The sequence below is a fragment of the Pyxicephalus adspersus genome, chromosome Z (assembly GCF_032062135.1).
Source record: "Pyxicephalus adspersus chromosome Z, UCB_Pads_2.0, whole genome shotgun sequence".
In the NCBI taxonomy this organism is placed as follows: Eukaryota; Metazoa; Chordata; class Amphibia; order Anura; family Pyxicephalidae; genus Pyxicephalus; species Pyxicephalus adspersus.
Window position 1 is genome coordinate 86,897,739 of NC_092871.1, and position 21,033 is coordinate 86,918,771.

The window sequence follows — 21,033 nt, forward strand, 5'->3', positions numbered from 1 at the left end:
GGCAAATCCCCACCATCAGTACCTGTCTTCCCCAATGGGGGCAAATCCTAACCATAAGTACCTGACCTCCCCAATGGGGTCAAATCCCTACAGACACCCTCCAAAATCTTTTGGTAAGAGTGGATGTTAATAAGTGGGCAATTCCATATTATTGGCCATGGTTTTAGATGGGAAGCCCAAGATCACATTAAAGCCAGGTCTCCTGATTGAGCATCAGTAACTGACCTCACCAATAGGAGGCAAATTCCCACAGACACCCCCCAAAATCTTGCAGAAACTCTTCTCAGAACTATGAAGGAATGTGTAGGGCAGAAGCTCAATTTATGGCCAACTTACACGGTCTATAGACTTCATGCCTGAAGCCATATGGCTGTCATGGTAAGAAATATCAGACCAAAAGCTTGTGGAAAGCCCAGATGAGTAGAGGTTGGTATAGAGGAGCATCTCCAAATAATAGACTCAGTATTGCTCATGGTTAAACCGGATTCCCAACCTCCAAAGGGAAGATCAGGCCGAACAAATGGAAAACATTCCATTGGAGGCCATACCAATGGTAATGGCTGTGGTTTTGGTGTGCTGTCTAATAAAGCCATCCAGGTGTAATGGTGAGGGGTGCCCATATAGTCTATGTGTAGTTTTCCATGGAATGTCATGCCAATGGGGGTACCTATACAATATTGCCCGGAACGTACAGGTATTTCATGCATACAACCATACGAGGTCACACACACACCATTGAAAGTCAGACCAAGGAGTCGATTGACAGGTGAATATTTTATTGAGTGACACAGCTGTGTTCATATAGTAGATACTTTATCATATCACATCTATTGCATTACAGCTATGAAGTAGTTAATATGGGGCAGATACGCAACAAAAGACATTGAGAGGAGTATTTAAGGTGGAAATGACATTTTCACTATAGAATTATCAATATTTTATAAGCTTTTATTATTTTTTTTTGTTTTTTTCGATTTGTACAATCCAGAGATTTGCAATAAACGATACACCTGACAGACCAGAGGCTGCTGGACCAACCCTGTACACAAAAATAAAGAAAACGGCGAGGTGACGTGACCAGGATGCAGCACAAAGCGGGGAAGGTACACAGAGGAACCGGGGACGCACGCCGTTCAAAGGTTCATTCGTAAAATGCGCTCACGATAACAAAACTGTCCGCTCTGTGTTTGTGGAACAGATAAAGAGTAGGAAGGCCAGACGACAAGGACAGCGCAAGGGGCGAGAATGCAAAGAATTGTTTTTCAGTAGCAGACGTCGCCTGTACAGCCATGTGATGATTTCTCAGACATAACAGTGACCGGAAACACTGGATGCTCCCAGACCGGACACATTATTAGGAGTGCTGCAAGAGGCACAATTCATTACAAACAAGACCAAGCAAAAAATATGGCTTACACAAAGAAGCTAAAAAATCTATTCTGTGGTCTGATCCACTTCAGATGTTATCATACCAGATACGTCCATGTTTTCCAGAACTGGTATGGTTTCCTAAAGGTAAATCAGACCAACCCATCTGTGTCCTATAGGCCTTTTACAAAATACACTTCACCTACAGATCAACTGTTGTCACTGGGGTCAGCGACTGTGCCCATGTGAGGGGTAGAATGCAAACCCACCAGGGCACCCACATAGCAGCAAAGTACCTCACTCCCTATCCAACCTCAGATTGGAGCAGCAGTATATGAGGTCTGGTGAGTGCGGGAGATGGGGATCTTTATATTTGGGGGGATTATGGTATTGGCGATTTCTGCTTAAGGGAAATAGTGAATATTTATGGAGAAGGTTTGTGGTAGGGGGATTTTGCTGTTTTTGTCGAGAGGGGCTTTTAAAAGAATGAGAAAAAGGTTTTCTTGGGGTAGGGAGATTTTTACGGATGAGTTGAGTTTTTTTTCTGATGGGTGTTTTGCCAAACTTTCCTTTCCTTTTGCAGAGACCAATGCTTCCACAGCGAGAGGAAGTGTCCTTCTCTGCAGCATGCTGGCAGGCTTTTCTATTTACATTCAAAACACCCTGGCTGCTTTAATCATACAAATTCATCTGATTTGGTGACCATAGAAGGACACAGGAACTAAATACAGCACCCAAGAATTCTGAAAGCCCTGAAATGGGCAGTTGTCCATTCTAATAAAGTAGATCCATAATAATACTAACAGACATAGTGCAAACAATGACTAAAGATATCTTTCCCAGAAGGATTTAGAAGTTAGAAATCTGATACAAAAATAATTCTGAATAAAAATCTTACCCAAAACAGAAAGAAATAAAAACTGACCTAAGAGCAGAAAACAAAAACATTTGTGAATCTGAAATAAAACACTCAAATGCGTCCATCGGTAAAAACACCTTCATGAAGTAATGGGATCTGAGGTGGATGGAAGGTGGCGTGGTGCTTCTGGTCTCACTGCTGCATCCTGGCTCATTCACCGTAACAAACGAGAACATATCGGCACAGATTTTTCATTAACATTTTGTCACATTGAGAGAATTAGGAGGGCTCTGGTACTGGAGCCCAAAGTGCAAGAAATAAAAACTATACATACATAAAATCTCATTCTCCAACCGTACACAACACCATGCAGTTTGAGTGAGATGAGGCGGGCTGTGGCTTGTACCCAGGGGTCCCCCCCACCCACCCCTGTAAGATGACGGAGCACACACTGCATCCACACATTGGGAATCTAAGAGATAAATAGACACTTTGATTTCCTTTTGATGCATTTGGACGGCAGCGGGATCTCCTGTGCAGACCGTGGAACGTCCGGAGGTGTTAGCAGGAGCAGCCGCTTTCCGTCACTGGCTGCTCGGGGGGCTTCTCCAACTTGATGTCAATCACTGGAGGGGACGGGGTTAAGGGAAAGTACATTTATAAAGGGTTCTGGGAGCGGGTACAGTTCTATCCAAAGTCAGAGTAAGCAGCAATGACAGGGAAGCAGCTTCGGAATATGTGGGGAGGATGGGAACCAAAAAGGGTTTTTCTAGCATTTAACCCCTCCGATCTACAACATCAACCCCTCTAATCCCATAGCTTCTATACCCCCCGCAGTGAAGGGTATAACAGCGGTGAATTTAAAGTATATTATGTTACCTGACCCCTGGCAGATGGGCCACAGAGCTACCGCAGGAAGGACGCAAAGTTCCATTAGGGGGTGACACAAAGTGACCAATTGGTCCAACAATGTCACATGCAGCATGTGATCTGTTCCTCTGAAGTACCAGATATGTCCCTAAGGCCTGGACTGAAAAGAAAGGAGGAGAAAAGAAAGATGGTAATCTATGCTGCTTGAGTGTTACAGAAAACCTATTTTTTGACCCATATACACAAAGTATTTATTTTCATGAATGAACCAAACTGAACTGCATGCATGTCTGAACTTCCCGATTGAACAAAGGATACTGTCCTCTTTACTCTTCTCTGGTGTGCTGTCCATGCCAGGTAAAGCAGCAGCAACACGACGAAATAGCTGAAAAACAAATGCAGATTAATCATTAATCATGTAAACCATGTTACATTTTTAGAATTGGTGTCGGATAAAGTGGGAAAACCTACCTGCTTGACATTATAGCCGGTCTTGGCACTAGTTTCAATAAACATCACACTGAGCTCCTTGGCTCGCTGCTCCCCCTCCTCAGTGGTAATTTGTCTATTTATTTATGGAGAACACAGATAAAAACATAGATGAAAAGATTTAAAAAAAAGGAAGATCTTCTGCTTTCTATTTGTAAAGCCATTTATATAAAGCAAAAGGATACAGGAAGGTAAGTGCATCACCTGGGGTTAGTTCTCCCTAGTATGCCTAGGCAAAAAAAACCCTCGGTACATCTCTGCAGCAAATGCAGATTTACCAGGACACCTACCTGGGAAAAATTCAGGCATTGCAGAGATGTACTGAATGTTTTTTTTTTTTTGCCTAAATTAATAAAAAGCCAAATTAGGACACAGAGAAGGTTTATATAGCACAAAAAGTTGTCAATCTTCCAGCATCTATTATCAGACAAAGAAAATGTTATTGAATGGTTAGCAGCTGTGGTCACCTTCTTTCTAAAGCATTGACATGTGGAGAGGGTGAGAGAGCGCAGACTACGACGTACCTGTGTGACAACACATCCACTTGTCTCAATATACAAGACATTCAGTCCCCGTGTTGCCTCTGGCTTCTCTGAACAGAAACCTGTCTACAGCAATGGAACAAAACCAAATAAAAAGTACAGCAAACCAAAAAGAAACATGGAACAAAATAACAGCTTATAAAGAAAATAAGAATCAACGTAAATTAACTGAACAAAAACAATGCAAGCAGGCTGCAAGCTCTGTTGCTGCTGAATGATATTTTATTCCATAAATACTGCATCAAAAAATAAAAACACTAATGTTCCCATTAACAAAATTTATGATGTGTAAGCATAGCAAAACAAAATAAAAGGAAAAACAGGCTGGATAGGCAACTGAAAACAAACAAGTTCAAGCAATAGCTCACTGCACTCCGCCCCCCCCCCTTTCAGGCTCATATATATTTATAAAGTAACCATTGTCAATGGAAGGCGGCTGGGTGGCTCAGTGGTTAGCTCTTTGCAGTGCTGGGTCCCAGGTTTAAATCCGGGCCACAACATTATCTGCATAGAGTTTGCAGGTTCTCCCTGTGTTTGTGAAGGTTTCCTCCGAGTACTCCAGTTTCCTCCCACATTCCAAAACTATGCAGTTACATTCATTGGTTCGTCCCTGAAATGTCCTTACACTGTGTTAATGACATATGACTACGGTAGGGACATTAGATTGTGAGCTCCTTTGCAGGTCAGCTAGTGACAAGACTATGGACTTTGTACAGTGCTGCGTAATATGTCAGCGCTATATAAATACTGTATAACAATAGGCAGACAGTATTTATACTCATAAAGGTGCTATGTTGTTTTCCCCAACGACTTGTGAACTGTAGTGACATCTGTGGGTGTTCTGTTACTTTATGAGCAACCCCCCCAATCTCCTAATAAGGGCAAGATATATCCAGGAGGTCCCCCAAAATGATACACCTGGTAAAACTGTATTGGGGCAAGGAATGCAGTGGGACAAAAATGTTACACAACCAGTAGCTTTGCACTATGGTGGATGCAACAGCAGCCTCACCTGCGGCCTGAGGAGGAACATGGAAAAGGTGTAGAACATTGAGACTACAATAGGATTTGTGTAATGTACACCTTTAGCTTTACATAATGATTACACTGACGGTAGTTAGAAAAATAATCGGTGAATGTTCATGCAGGTGATGAATACTTTGTACTGGATTAGGATACAAATTAACCTGTGCTCTTCGGTCCAATGATGGCACATTATACATGGTGACGATCAAGTACAGAGTATTCATCATCAACATGAATATTGATCTGATCTAACTCCAGTCAATGTAACAATTCTCCCTTTGTGAACTGTCATCAGATATGTTAGGCGCTCCTTTTACCTTTCCTTAAACTTCCAGCCCTGTAGTCTGATCAGTGAGGGGAGCAGACAGAGATAAGGGGTTTATTGGTCCAAGTTAGCAACACAAAGAGGAAATATGTGCAAAGGAAAACCTTTCGCCTGTTATTAGTTGATGCAGAAGGATAAGTTGGATTGGCTGCTTACTTTGGGGGCCAGCCTCCTGAAGACTTGCCAATGGTTACTTTTTATTTCAATCCAGTAATCTCCACAGACTGTTTTTGCCAGGGGCACCACCAGGCACTTTTCAGTAACCACGCAGCTGTGTTTGGGCTTGTATTGAAAAGTTGGGTAACAATACAGTGACCACCACCTGCCTACAGCTTATTTCCACCCAAAAAATGTCCGGGGGGGAACATTGCAATGGCCGTCTGGGCCTTTGCTAACTTAGTATGAAGAAACTGCCCCCTTAACTGGCTTTGAGTGATCTATGGTACTTGATGATGTTTTTATCTGATATTTACTATATTCCAATTATGTGAAAAAAACATTATTAGTAGTACTGATCCTTCCACCGACTTCTGTTGACTTAGATTTACCTTTATTTCATCATATTCTGATAATATGAATTGATGGATACCAATTTCCTCCAGGAAAAGATTATGAAAGCCTAAAATATTCCATGACTACTCGGCATGTTCATATCTACTAATCAAGCAAATAATAAATTCTGCACTTACATATTTTTATATTAATTAAAAATCAATGGTATCTATACCTATCTCACTCACAAGTGTGAAGAACGGAGATTTGCTTAGTGTGATTTCCTACCTGCACAGCAGTATTATTACCTCTTATCTGCCAGATCCGTCTTATTGCCCACCAGCATGATGATGACGTCACTTCCCCTCTCTGTCCTCACGTCATCTATCCATTTGGATGTTTGCTGGAAGGAATTCAGATCTGTAAACAAAAGGACAAATATGGATTTATTAGAAATCATTTATTCCAGTCCATATACATACAGATCCTGCCATCCTGACTTCAGTTCAGGCAATGTGCATACAAATTGCACATCCTCCATGCAGCCCTCACACCAGTCCACGGGCATACAAATCCCCCATGCAGACCAGTACAGTGCAAAGCAAGGTGAGAAAGCCTTGCTACTCGGATTAGGTCTACAAGCAGTTATAGTAGTTTTCCTATACTAGTCCAGGCATGGCAAATTTCCAGCTAGTGCCAGCATCAACTAATTTGGGTGCCATTGATTTTCATTGTCTACAGAGGATCTGAGTGTTCAGTTTACAATGAATCAATAATCTCCTCCCTTCCTCTTTCAATTCAAAAAACAATGATCACAATGGAAGAGAAAGTACTAAGGGGAACTCACTCGTGATGTCATACACCACCACTGCTATGGTGGAATCCCGTATATAGCTAGGAATCAAACTACGAAAGCGTTCCTGTCCGGCGGTGTCCCAGAGCTGCAGCCGCACCTGCTGGTACCAGACCGAAGGAAAGAAAAGGAGCAGATTTGGTGAGGAGGGAACAAGGAGAGAGAACACAAGAGGAAAAACACAAAAAAGAAACACAAACAGGTGAGCTGAAAAGATACACATAACACCTAAATGTAAAGTAGCACAAAATTTATGGGACAACAGGGTGTTTTGGGGGTAATTTGAGTTTTTTTTCATTTGGTATTCTTATTACATATTTATATGCTATTTGTGTAATGTTGCATTCTGTGAAAAAAACACAAAAAAATTCAGGCCTAAAAGGAGCATTTTTTGCCACATATATCACTTGCTTATTCCTTCTATCTTGTTAGCACAAAGGCACAACCTTTTAGCCATCAGATCTATAGGGATCTATTCAATCCCCAAAAAACAGGACAGACAGTGGAAATGCCTGTTCTTTATTTGATTCTAGATTGTAAGCTCTAGATACACAGTCTGTATCTATCTGTCATTTGTAACCCCTATTTATTGCACAGCGCTGTGTAATATGTTGGTGCTATATACATTCTGTTTAATATTAATAATAATAATGGAGGTCCCTCCTTTCCAACCCCCTTACTTATGGTTTTGTGAACGGTTGCAAAGCAAACCTAAACAAAGAACACAAAGTCATCAGGAGGCAGTATTACTTGATAAGAATACATACATGGTCTCTTTTGTCAGGAAAGTAAATCCATGGCTCATGGTGGCTTTTTAAGCTCTACGCTGTATAGCGCGCACGTGTTGTGTAATGTAGAGATTGGCTCTACACAGTGCCAGCCTCCAGAGACAATGTAACTCATGCACAGGAGTTACATAATCAGTGGCCATCCAATGGCTGAAAATGATTGCCATTTCTACGTAAGTTTGTAGTGGAGCCAGCAGCAAAGATGGATGAAGCCTAGGCTGCAGTGATATGACAGGTCCCGAACCTGTCATTGCTGCAGGGCGGCTGCTTACGTGTAAGTATACGCCATATTCATCAGAAATGCTGTGAATGCTTGCTGATTATGGCAGAAGCTATTGAGTTTAGTTTGTATTTAATGAAAATTGTATTTTTGTAGTTACCATACACCGTACTTACTAAGTAACTTCATAACGCCTTGAGGTATTGGTCATGGTCTAAATTCACGGAAGCCATTGTTTAGGCTACGGAATGTTTTAGGCAAATAAATAGTTATTTCTCTCTTCTACTGGCTCCATCCCTGCCATATGACTGTTCCCTTGAAGCTGCTCCTCTTTTTCAGTCATGTTATTGCACAAAAAGCAATGGTATGTGCAAAAGCAAGTGTGCCAGGGTTAAGGTAGCTTAGACTGTAAGCTTTTCTGGGCAGGGTCCTCTCCTCTTTCTGTGTCACTGTCTGTATCTATCTGTGTTCAATTCAACCCCTTTAACCCAGACGCACTTTTCAGTAACCAACCAGTTGTTTTTGGGTGATTACTGAAGAGTTGGGTCACTATACAGGGCCGCCACCCACCTACAATTTCTTACCACCCAGCTTTAAAACATTTCTGGGTTAAATACTGTATTTGCAACTTCTATTTAATGTACAGCACTGCGTAATATGTTGGGGCTATATAAATCCTGTTTAATAAATATAAAAAGGTAAGTATTCTTCTGTTATACACCCAACACTTCACGCTTCCTCCTCAGGGAAAAAAAACAGAAGCAAGTAGTTATATATTATTAATAAACGGGATTTTTATAGCACCAACATATTACGCGTTGTGATATGTCAAACATATAGTTGTATCGTAACTGTGTGAAGTTATTACTGCTTCATTGAATGACGCTGTCTGCAGCTGCTGATATAAATCTACCCTTCTTGGATGTGGTTAACCATGGAATACCCAAAGAATACCCTTTGCTTAAAAACAAAGGCCAATTTACAGATAAAAATCTGTTCAAATTCCACAAGCACAATATCTGTAGACTCACCGTGCGATCCTCCAGGTACATAGTCTTGGAAAGGAAATCAATGCCGATAGTAGCCTACAGAAAAGCAGAACTTGCAGTTACTGTATATAGAAAAACATCAGCAATACGATGGTCAGAACACTGGTTATATAAAGTTAAAAAAAGATTGAAGGGATTAATAAAGCCGGACACCCTACAGCTGATTAAAGTACTGGCTAAGAACATCATGTTCCATCTAATCCTCGGGATCCAGTAATCTCTTTAAACAATAAAGGAGCATTAAGCGTACCAAAGGTCAAGTCGTAGATGCTCACCTGGTAGGTGTTGTCAAAGCTGTCATACATGAAACGGGTGATAAGAGAAGTCTTACCGACTGCAAAGAAAAGAAAAAAAAATCAAATTAAGCAAGCAACCAGCATATATGTTTATTAATCAGATGTTCACAGACCTTTGGCCATATCATAATAATAACCATAACAATAGTCACATAGTTACTATGTTTAACTATTAATATTAGACAGTATATAGCACCAACATTTATTACACAGCGCTGTATATTAAATAGGCAAATGATAGACTAATACAGACAGTGACACAGGAGGAGGAGAGGACCCTGCCCCGAAGAGCTTACAATCTAGGTGGTGGGGGAAGTATCACACAAAAGGAGGGGGATATGAAATGGTGGAAAGTAGGGGGGTTTAGGAGAGAGAAGACAGGTAGGTGAGGTTGAAGGGTTGGGGTTTGAGGGCTCTTTTAAATGAGCAGAAAGTAGGAGCAAGCCAAACAGGACAAGGAAGACCATTCCAGAGTCGGGGCAGCTCTAGAAAAATTTCGGAGCCGTGCGCGTGATGAGTAAGGAAGTCATTGGTGGAGCGAAGGGAGGTGGGACAAGAACTGTGAAGGGATTTGAAGGCAAAGCACAGGAGGTTGAATTGGATTCTCAGATAAAATGGAAGTCAATGAAAAGAACTACAAAGAGATGCAGTGTATGTAAACCTTACTAAGGCCACTTACAAACGTCAGATGATTTTCATCCAATTATTATTGCCTAATAATTATCTGGCATGTGTAATGCGCTTGTCGCTCATAGCTCTGTCCTGGTGGATTCACGAAAGAAGAACAATAATAATAAAAAGTGAATAGGAGAGAGCGCAGTGGGGTGCCGCTTAGTCGTTCTCCTCCTTTCCATAGAGCAGAATGGTGATGTATGTAAAGCGCTCATTCAAGCATTGTTCACATCCTTTCCAACAATTATTGCATGTGTGTACCCAGCCTAGGTCTTGTTTATGACAGTGTAAGCTTTCTGGACTTTACTGGGGTTTGGTAAGAATGGGGAAGTGTTATAACCTCTGCTGAGTCCCTACTGCCCCAGCGAAGATTTTACAATTCTTCCTGTCGTGGTGACAACAATGAAACTGAGAGAAACAGAAATACAACACAGACTGTCCAAAAATGAAAATATAAATTAGCTACAGATGAGTTTTAGATCATGATAGTTTAAAAAAAACTACTAAGTCCAAAGCTCCACCATGGCTAACAATGTGCTGATCTTGTAATACAGATATTTGCTGTACAATATTTTCTGGGCGCTTTTAGCACTCCGGCCTTTGCAGTCCCAGGTTGGAATCTTGGCCAGGACATTATCTGCATGGAGTTTGCAGGTTCTCCCTGTGTTTGTGTGGGTTACCTCCAGGTACTCCGGTTTCCTCCCACATCCCAAAAACTGCAGTTAGGGTATATGGCTTCCCTCCAAAAATTACCTTAGACTGTAATAAAAACATATGACTATGGTAATGACATTAGATTGTGAGCCCCTTTGAGGGACAGCTAGTCACATGACTATGGACTTTGTACAGCGCCGAGTAATATGTCAGCGCTATATAAATACTGTGTAATAATATTAATATAATGCCACACTCTCAAAATCATCCCAAACTTGCACCGAAAGGCTGAATGAACTCTGCATGAGCTTTCACGGAAATCCCTGATCTGCACAATGCAGGAAAGACCCGGAATCCAAAAAGAATATTTTGGTCTTGGTATGGAGGAGCAGGTGACCCACTCAGCCTTCCGCTCATGTGATGGTGATGGGACTAATGGTCTTACACGATCAGATCAGAGCTGTGGGATTTGGCAGGCAAGGATAGGTTGCACCAATAAAGATAAAATTAAAAGTGAGTCCAAACCAATGCATCAACAAGCATCAGCCAAAGTACCTGTTGGCTTTGCTTCCGAGTGAATGAACAGGTGAGGTATAGACAAGCGTTAGGTGATCTGCTGATGTGTTCTGGGTCAATGGCTCAGCAGCATGATAGCCAGACCACCATTATGATATAAATATCATTAGCCCTCCTTAATGACAGGTGCCCTTTACAGCCAGTAGGTAGTACACAGCAGGCTGTGGGATTCTCCAGTTCTATGTTTGTACTACAAACGTCATTTCATTTGTGTCCGGCTGGATGGCTGCTCACCTTACGCACCCCTTGACCTTCTAGTGCTGCTGGAAAAGATCAGGAAATAATCAGCTTACTTGAAAACCTTCAGGATTTGACAACAGCTCAAATTGTAATTATCGCTTTGGAGAACAATCTGTTCGCCAGACGAGGTAAACAGACGCCATTTTACAGGTGAATGGGGCATAAGCAGACACGCATAGGAGCGCTCCTGACAATCTAGAGAAAAAAAAAACTGACCGGCTGAATACATTCTGAGGCCGGGTTTACATTTATGCATCGGCAATAGCTCGACTTTATGGGGTGGTGGGGTATTTCTGTGCTCAAACCAATGGGCCTCCCAGCAGATAATGCTGATACATGCAGCATTGTGCAATGCACCACAGCATGGCAAGCAAAATGTGATGTGGTGCCTTTCATTCTGGCACCAACATTACTTAAACATATTACAGTGCTCAACCCAGAATCTTTTTTAAGATAGGTGGGATGAAGCTGTAGGTGGGTGGCAGCCCCAGTACTGTAAACCAACTCATCAGTAATCACCCAAAAACAGCCTGGTGGTTACTGAAAAGTGCCGGGTGGTGCACCCAGCTAAAAGGGACTGGGGAGAATGCTGCATTACCACACATTGTCCCAACACATAGATATGAACCGGGTTTTACAGCAGAAATAAATCCTGAAGTCCCAAATCCCCAGGATGTGTTTGAACATCCTATTCAGACTGTGTTTGGATGCAGAATAATGCAACTCTTGCAATGGCAAAGAATGTGAGCGGGTTGGCTCCTGAAAAGAAACAAAGGAAGACCATCATCCATTTTTAGGACAATGCATTTCAGGGGTTCTATTGGAAACCATGTTGAGGATTTAAATGAAGAAGGTGAGACCTGAAGTGAGGAGAATAAAATCATTATTCAATCCAGAATTTTTTTCCAGCCAGTAAGAAGAAACTGTAGGTGGGTGGCATACTCTGTAGTAAATAGTAAGTCAGGCTGAATAAAGATCTTCAAGTTCACCCACTAGGGAAATAAACATATCCCAGATATAAAACCCTATGGACATTGTTAATCCAGAGGAAGGCAAAAAAAAAACCTATAAACCCCTTCCTGATACTGAGGCAATCTGATGTTCCCTGGATCAGCAGTCTCTGTTATCTTTACTTTAATCCTTAATCCCCAGTTATATTCTGTGTTTCTAGAAATCATCCAGCTTTTTCTTAAAGCAATCTATAGTAGTTGCTGAAACTCCTTCCTGAGGGAGCTGATTCCACATTTTCACAGACCTTACAGTGAAGAATCCCTTCCTTATCCGGAGCTTAAACTTCTTTTCCTCCAGACACAAAGAGCGCCCCCTTGTGCTTTGTAATGATCTTACAGTGAATAATTGGGAAGCGAGTTCTCTATATGGTCCATTTATATATTTATACAGGGTGATCATATCCCCCCTTATACGTCTCTTCTCAAGGGAAAATAGATTCAGTTCAGCTAATCTCTCCTCATAGCTGAGCTCCTCCATTCCTAATATTAGTTTAGTTGCCCTTCTCTGCTCTTTCTCTAATTCCAGTATTTATTATTATTATTACATAGTATTTATATAGTGCCATCATATTACGCAGCACTGTACAAAGTCCATAGTCATGTCATTGTGACTCAACTCCTCAGTAATTACCCAAAAACAGCCAGGTGGTTACTGAAAAATGCCGGGTGGTGGTCACAATCCAGGTTGTGATTGGTGGGCAGGGGCAAGCAAGGTGATGTGCATGGCTTCCTGAAAATAGTAGGCGATGGTAATGCCCACATAGGATGCTGAATCTTCATGATTGAAGAAGCGGAGAACTAAAGAATGAAAAGGGGGTGGGGTCAGGATGGAGAGGGAGGAGCTAGAGGATGCTAGGCATCCTCCAGCCAGGTAACAGGGCGGGGCTTATATACGTATACTGCATGGTTCAGCAAGGGTACAGAGGCGGCACAACCAAAATATAATGTGTGTGGCCACCTTGGTAAAAATATATAATAATCTATAGATATTTAACTAGGTAAATCCAACATCCATATCATTTTTTCAGTGCTTAGACTGCTTGTCCATTACAGGATCTCATTTATAAGCAGAAATGTCTGTGTAATATTAAATGACGCAGATTGATAAATTAAATGTACGTCAAATAATGATTATTATTGGTGTTTACCTTTCCTCCCCTTTCGCCTTCAAATTTCCCTGCCACCACCCCAGGGGATTATACAATACAAAAGTAGAAAGCAGAAAGGGGGTTTCTTTGCGGCACTTCAAATTTGTATTTGTATTAACAAAGAACACGACGCGTTTCGCCGACTGGCTTCTTCAGGAGATAGGTATATGCCGTTAAGCTGAATAAGTTAAGCTTAAGTTTATAACTTAACATATCTTTAACTCCAGGGAATTCAGTGGCTTTTAGATTTACTATCCATCTACATTCCATTGGGAGGAGTTTGGTATCCACATCTCCTTTTCTGGGGTTTTGGGGTAAGTTTCCTAGGCCATCCTCTGACCACAACACATCTGAAGTGTTTGTATAGGCCGAGGTGCCCCACGCAGTGGAGGGAGGACACCTGGTGGAGGGGTATTATGGGTCACAATATCACATGACATCACAGAGCGGCCTATCATACACAGCGCAGGAGATACCATGTAAGCATATTGTGTGTACATGGCAGACGACAACGTGTCGGGAGAGATGGATGGAGACGGCCGGTACAGCAAGTCATTGCAGGAGAGCAGACCGATCACAGTACTGCCGCCAGACCATGAGAGTAACAACCCCCACCATTCATACTGCAACCTTGGGATCCACAACTACAACTCCCAGCATGACCTGCACTCGTCCTCACTAACCACTGTATGATACAATCTCCTGTATTCTGCAGCCTGTGGAATCCAAGCAAAACTACAACCCCCAGCATTTCCTGCCATCCTCCTAATAGCTCCCTCTGTATTCTGCAGTCTGGGGGAATCCATTGAAAAACTACAACTCCCAGCATGTCCTGCCTACCTCCTAATAGCTCCCTCTGTATTCTGCAGTCTAGGGGAATCCACTGAAGAACTACAACTCCCATCATGTCCTGTCATCCTCCTAAAAGCTCCCTCTGTTTAGTGCAGCCTGGGAGAATCCATTGAAGAATTACAACCCTCAGCATGTCTGCTCTCTCTGTATACTGAAGCCTAGGGAATCCAAGCAAGAACTACAACCCCCAGCATGTCCTGTCATCCTCATGATAGGTCCTCCTATATTCTGCAGCCTGGGCGAATCTATTGAAGAACTACAACCCTCAGCATATTCTGCTCCCTCTGTATTCTGAAGCCTAGGGAATCCAGAAAATAACTACAACCCCCAACATGTCATGTCATTCTTCTTACAACACCTGAGAACTACAAATCCCAGCATCCCATGCTTCCTTCCTCATAGCCCCCTCTGGTTCTGCAGCCTGGGGGAATGCAGGTGAGAACTACAACCCCCAGCATGTCCTGTCACCCTACAGCCCCCTGAATCCAGGATATTCAGCGGAGGTCTACAACTCCCAGCAGCAACTCCCATCACCCTCACTCATCTCTCTCCATACTCTACAGCCTGAGGGATCTTAGGGAGAACCACAACCCCCAGCATGCCCCCCCTCCAGGCCCTGTATGTGGTGAGGCCTCCCTTCTCTCCTCCCTGCCGTCCCCGGACACAATGCGGGCCACTCCCGGCTTCTCTCACCGCTCTGCTCCCCCAGGAAAACCAGCTTGAACTTCCTCAGGGGGTTCCCGAATTCTCCTCCGCCGGCCGAGCTCATAATGGCACCGAGTCCCCCGAGCTGTGCTGACAGAACCGATCAGAACCGAGAGCGCGGGCACGCTGACCAGGACGTGCTCGTGACCTACGCGCGTACGTGGGAGGGCGGGGCTGTGCGCGCTCCCGAGCCCCCGGAATGAGATATGCAGCCGCCATCTTGGTACACCCTGTGGAAGCCGAGGGGGGAGGATGGCGGGGTGCTGAAGTGCCCTCTAACCGGCTATATTCTGTGTATTTACCTACAGAGATGTATGTGGGTCCTATAAAACAATACCAAATATTTGTGGGTGTGTATATCTATATAAATGATAATATCATTCATAATTATAATTGTATCAGAGAGGATTGTGGGAAATAACATGGTTTATTTTTGTTCTGTAGGGAATTTATTACATCAAATTTGTTCCAAAGCCGCCGCTGTCCTTAGGTGCCGCACCACTGAACAGCCAATAGGAAGAGTCTTTGTTACCCAGGTGTCTACTAATGCCACAAGAGGCCCCTTCCACACTGGGGCCCAGAAGAGAAGACTTATGACTCGGTCCATCACATGACCCCCAAATAATGAGAAGTAAGACGGGATTTAAAGTTGTTATCATGGCTAAATTATTCCGTAAAATTGGTTATTTGGGCCATTTATTCGGGATTTAAAATTTATTCAAATTAATAAACAATTTGTTTTTGTTTTTTGTCAGAGTCTACTGTTGGGGAACATCAACATCTTGCAATAGCGCTATTCTCTTCATTCAATTCATGATCCTCCAATATGGCCATGGTGTACCATATCCAACCAACCTTATTAGACCCATCCTGCCCTTCCCTGCTCTTCTACTTCCAGATCCAACCAACCTTGCTAGTATTAAACCCATCCTGCCCTTCCCTGCTCTTCTACTTCCAGAACCAACCAACCTTGCTAGTATTGGATTCATCCTGCCCTTCTACTTCCAGATCCAATCAACCTTGCTAGTATTGGACCCTTCATGCTCTTCCCTACTCTTTTACTTCCAGATTCAACCAACCTTGCTAGTATCAGACCCATCCTGCCCTTCCTTGGCCTTCTACTTTCAGATCCAACCAACCTTGCTAGTATTGTTCCCATTCTGCCCTTCCCTGCCCTTCTAGTTCCAGATCCAACCAACCTTGCTGGTATCAGACCTATCCTGCCCTTCTACTTCCAGATCAAATAAACCTTGCTAGTATTGGACCCATCCAGCCCTTCTACTTCCTGATCCAATCAACCATGCTAGTATCAGAACCATCCCGCCCTTCTACTTCCAGTTCCAAACAACCTCGCCAGTTTCAAACCCATCTGGCCCTTCTACTTCCATATCCAATCAACCATGCTAGTATCAGACCCATCCTGCCCTTCTACTTCCAGTTCCAAACAACCTTGCTAGTTTTGGACCCATCCTGCCCTTCCCTGCCTTTCTATTTCCAGATGTAACCAACCTTGCTAGTATTAGACCCATCCAGCCCTTCCCTGCCCTTCTACTTCCAGGTCCAATCATCCTTGCTAGTATTGGACCCTTCCTGCCCATCTCTGCCCTTCTACTTCCAGATCCAACCAACCTTGCTAGTATTTGACCCATCCTGCCCTCCCCAGTCCTTCTACTTCCAGATTCTAACAAATTTGCAAGTATCAGACACATCCTGCCCTTCTACTTCCATATCCAATCAACCTTGCTAGTACTAGACCCATCCTGCCCTTCCCTGCCCTTCTACTTCCAGATTCAACAAACCTTGCTAGTATCAGACCCATCCTGCCCTTCCCTGCCCTACTTCCAGATCTAACAAACCTTGCTAGTATCAGACCCATCCTGCCCTTCTACCTCCAGATCCAATCAACCTTGCTAGTATTGTTCCCATCCTGCCCTTCCTTGCCCTTATACTTCCAGATCCAATCAACCTTGCTAGTATCAGACACATCCGGCCCTTCCCTACCCTTCTACTTCCAGATCCAATCAACCTTGCTAGTATTGGACCCTTCCTGCACTTCCCGGCCCTTCTACTTCCAGATCCAACCAACCTTGCTGGTGTCAGACCCATCCTGCCATTCCTTGTCCTTCTACTTCCAGATCCAACTAACTGTGCTAGTATTTGATCCATCCTGCCTTTCCCAGTCCTTCTACTTACAGATTCAAGCAACCTTGCTTGTATCAGACCCATCCTGCTATTCCCTGCCCTTCTACTTCCAATTCCAACCAACCTTGCTGGTATCACACCCATCCTGCCCTTTCTTGTCCTTCTACTTCCAGATCCAACCAACCTTGCTAGTATTTGACCCATCCTGCCCTTCTCAGTCCTTCACTTCCAGATTCAAGCAACCTTGCTAGTATCAGACCCATCCTGCCCTTCTACTTCCAGATCCAACCAACCTTGCTAGTATTAGACCCATCCTGCCTTTCCTTGCCCTTTTTCTTCCAGATCCAACCAACCTTGCTAGTATTGGGCCCATCATGTCTCTGTCTTTCTACTTCCAGATCCAACCAACCTTGCTAGTATCAGACCCATCCTGCCCTTCCCTGTCTTTGTACTTCCAGATCCAATCAACCTTGCTAGTATTGGACCCTACCTGTCCTTCCCTGTCCTTCTGCTTCCAGATCCAACTAATCTTGCTAGTATCAGACCCATGCTGCCCTTCCCTGCTCTTCTACTTCCAGATCCAACCAACCTTGCTAGTATCAGACCCATCCTGCCCTTCCCTGCCCTTCTACTTCGAGATCCAACCAAGCTTGCTAGTATTAGACCCATCCTGCACTTCCCTACCCTTCTACCTCCAGATTTAATCAACCTTGCTAGTATTGGACCCATCCTGCTCTTCCCTGCCCATCTACTACCAGATTCAACCAACCTTGCTAGTATCAGACCCATCCTGCTCTTCCCTGTCCTTCTACTTCCAGATCCAACCAAACTTGCTAGTATCAGAGACATCCTGCCCTTCTACTTCCAGATCCAATCAACCTTGCTAGTATTGGAGCCATTCCCTGCCCTTCTATTTCCAGATCCCTAACCTTGCTAGTATTGGGCCCATCCTGCCCTCCTCTGTCTTTCTACTTCCAGATCCAACCAACCTTGCTAGTATCAGACCCATCCTGCCCTTCCCTGTCTTTGTACTTCTAGATCCAATCAACCTTGCTAGTATTGGACCCTACCTGTCCTTCTGCTTCCAGATCCAACTAATCTTGCTAGTATCAGACCCATTCTGCCCTTCCCTGCTCTTCTCCTTCCAGATCCAACCAACCTTGCTAGTATCAGACCCATCCTGCCCTTCTACTTCGAGATCCAACTAAACTTGCTAGTATTAGACCCATCCTGCACTTCCCTACCCTTCTACCTCCAGATTTAATCAACCTTTGCTAGTATTGGACCCATCCTGCCCTTCCCTGCCCTTATACTACCAGATTCAACCAACCTTGCCAGTATCAGACCCACCCTGCACTTCCCTGTCCTTCTACTTCCAGATCCAACCAATCTTGCTAGTATCAGAGACATCCTGCCCTTCTACTTCCAGATCCAATCAACCTTGCTAGTATTGGAGCCATTCCCTGCCCTTCTATTTCCAGATCCAACCAACCTTGTTAGTATCAGACCCATCCTGCCCTTCCCTGCCCTTTTAATTCCAGATCCAACAAACTTTGCTAGTATTGGACCCATCCTTCCCTTCTACTTCCAGATCCAATGAACCTTGCTAGTATTGGACCCATCCTGCCCCTCCCTGCCCTACCACTTTTAGATCCAACCAACCTTGCTGGTATCGGACCTATCCTGCCCTTCTACTTCCAGATCCAACCAAACTTGCTAGTATTGGATCCTTCCTGCCCTTCTAGTTCCAGATCCAACCTACCTTGCCAGTATTAGACCCATCCATCCCTTTCCTGCCCTTCTAGTTCCAGATCTAACCAACTTTGCTAGTATTAGACCCATCCTTCACTTCTTCTTCCGGATCCAACCAACCTTGCTAGTTTTGGACCCTTCCTGTCCTTCTAGTTCCAGATCCTACAAACCTTGCTAGTATTGGACCCTTCCTGCCCTTCCCTGTCCGTTCACACACAGATCCAACCAACCTTGCTAGTATCAGACCCATTTTGCCCTTCTACTTCCAGGAACTATCAACCTTGCTAGTATTGGACCTATCCTTCCCTTCCCTGTCCTTCTAGTTCCAGATCCAACAAATGTTACTATTATTGAACCCATCCTGCTCTTCCAGTTCCAGATGTAACCAACCTTGCTGATATTGGATCCTTCCTGCCCTTCTAATTCCAGATCCAACCAAGCTTTCTAGTATTGGACCCATCTTGCCTTTCCTTGTCCTTTTACTTCCAGATCTAACCAACCTTGCAAATATTGAACTCATCCTGCCCTTCCCTGCCCTTCTACTTCCAGATCCAACCAACTTTGCTAGTATCAGACCTATCCTGCCCTTCTCTTTCCTTCTACTTCCAGATCTACCAACCTTGCTAGTATGAGACCCATCCTTCCATTCCCTGTTCTTCTACTTCTAGATCCAATCAACCTTCCTAGTATTGGACCCTTTCTGCCCTTTCACTTCCAGATCGAATCAACCTTTCTAGTATTGGACCAATTCTGCCCTTCTAGTTCTAGATCAAACCAACCTTGGTAGTACTGAACCCATCCTGCCCTTCCCAGCCCTTCTGCTTCCAGATCCAACCAACCTTGCTAGTATCAGACCCATCCTGCTCTTCCTTGCCTTGCTAGTTTCAGATTCAATGTTTGTTCTTTTATTTAAGGGTGTTATTTATACTGCAGAATACAAAAAAACTTTGGACTGTTCTGATCTTCCAACATGTTGTAACTTTGAACTTAAGGTCAAATGCTTAACCTGAGCATCACATATGGTTTCCACCACCCAGACATACGTGCTCCTCCAGCCTTGTGGTCACAGTTAGGTGAAGACCCTTTTCTGTTCCCCCATGACTGCGTCCCAGGGTACGAGGCCAGCTCTATAAAAACATGGGGTCACCAGTTCAATGTGGAGGAACTCGAATGTCCTGCACAGAGCCCTGACATCAACCCTACTGAACACCTTTGTGATGAATAGGTGAGCCAGGTCTTCTCCTCCAACATCAGTACCTGACCTCACCAATATGGGGCAAATCCCCACCATCAGCACCTGACCTCACCAATATGGGGCAAATCCCCACCATCAGTACCTGACTTCACCAATAGAGAGCAAATCCCCACTATCAGTACCTGACCTCACCAATAGGGGCAAATCCCCACCATCAGTACCTGACTTCACCAATAGAGAGCAAATCCCCACTATCAGTACCTGACCTCACCAATAGGGGTAAATCCCCACCATCAGTACCTGACTTCACCAATAGCAAATCCCCACCATCTGTACCTGACCTCACCAATAGGGGGCAAATCCCCACCATCAGTACCTGACCTCACCAATGGGGCAACAGACCACAGACACCGTTGAATATCTCATGGACAGTCTTCCCAAATCAGTGAAGGATGTTATAGGCCAACAACTCCATATTTATGGCCATGCTTTGAAATTAGATGTCCAGTCAGCTCCTATAGGTGTGATGATCAGGTGTCTTTAGATGTTTGGCCATACATTGAATCTTTTTGGACTTTACCGATGGCCAAATTTTTCTTCGGAGGCTTCACCTCCCACCATCCTCTACAAATCTGTCACCAATTTGTAAATTGTAAAGTATAGATTTTATAGACGTTGAAGTGAGGTAACTGACCAACACTCCTTAATCTGGACAATATCTGACCATGGTTATCCCCTTGTGATATTCAGCATTATTGCAGTTGTGTAAGACCCAGACTTGAGTCAATGGGCCTGATTTATTATAGCTCTCCAAGGCTGGAGAGGATACACTTTCATCAGTGAAGCTGGGTTATCCAACAAACCTGGAATGGATCTGGTGACATAAACAATGAACACAAAGCTTATTGAG

At 43.7% G+C, this 21,033-nt stretch overlaps 1 protein-coding gene and 1 long non-coding RNA gene across 3 annotated transcripts; one reads left to right on the plus strand and one right to left on the minus strand.

The window, feature by feature from the left end:
* Positions 1 to 755: 755 nt before the first annotated feature.
* Positions 756 to 15,202, minus strand: LOC140342988 (ras-related protein Rab-6B-like). 2 transcript variants are annotated; one of them, XM_072429400.1, is made up of 8 exons: positions 15,023 to 15,202; positions 9,157 to 9,215; positions 8,864 to 8,917; positions 6,819 to 6,927; positions 6,280 to 6,391; positions 3,569 to 3,662; positions 3,416 to 3,482; positions 756 to 2,853 (listed from the first exon to the last, which is right to left on the minus strand). In XM_072429400.1, the coding sequence occupies exons 1-8, from the start codon at positions 15,096 to 15,098 to the stop codon at positions 2,789 to 2,791; spliced, it is 636 nt and encodes a 211-aa protein (XP_072285501.1). In that variant the 5' UTR covers positions 15,099 to 15,202; the 3' UTR covers positions 756 to 2,788. The 2 variants fall into 2 exon arrangements, with proteins under 2 accessions (XP_072285501.1, XP_072285502.1); XM_072429401.1 differs by having other exon boundaries at positions 6,819 to 6,924; positions 15,023 to 15,201.
* A 31-nt stretch (positions 15,203 to 15,233) lies between these two features.
* Positions 15,234 to 15,779, plus strand: LOC140342989 (uncharacterized). The gene is made up of 2 exons (XR_011923224.1): positions 15,234 to 15,384; positions 15,479 to 15,779. It is a non-coding gene; the product is annotated as an uncharacterized lncRNA (long non-coding RNA).
* Positions 15,780 to 21,033: the final 5,254 nt, after the last annotated feature.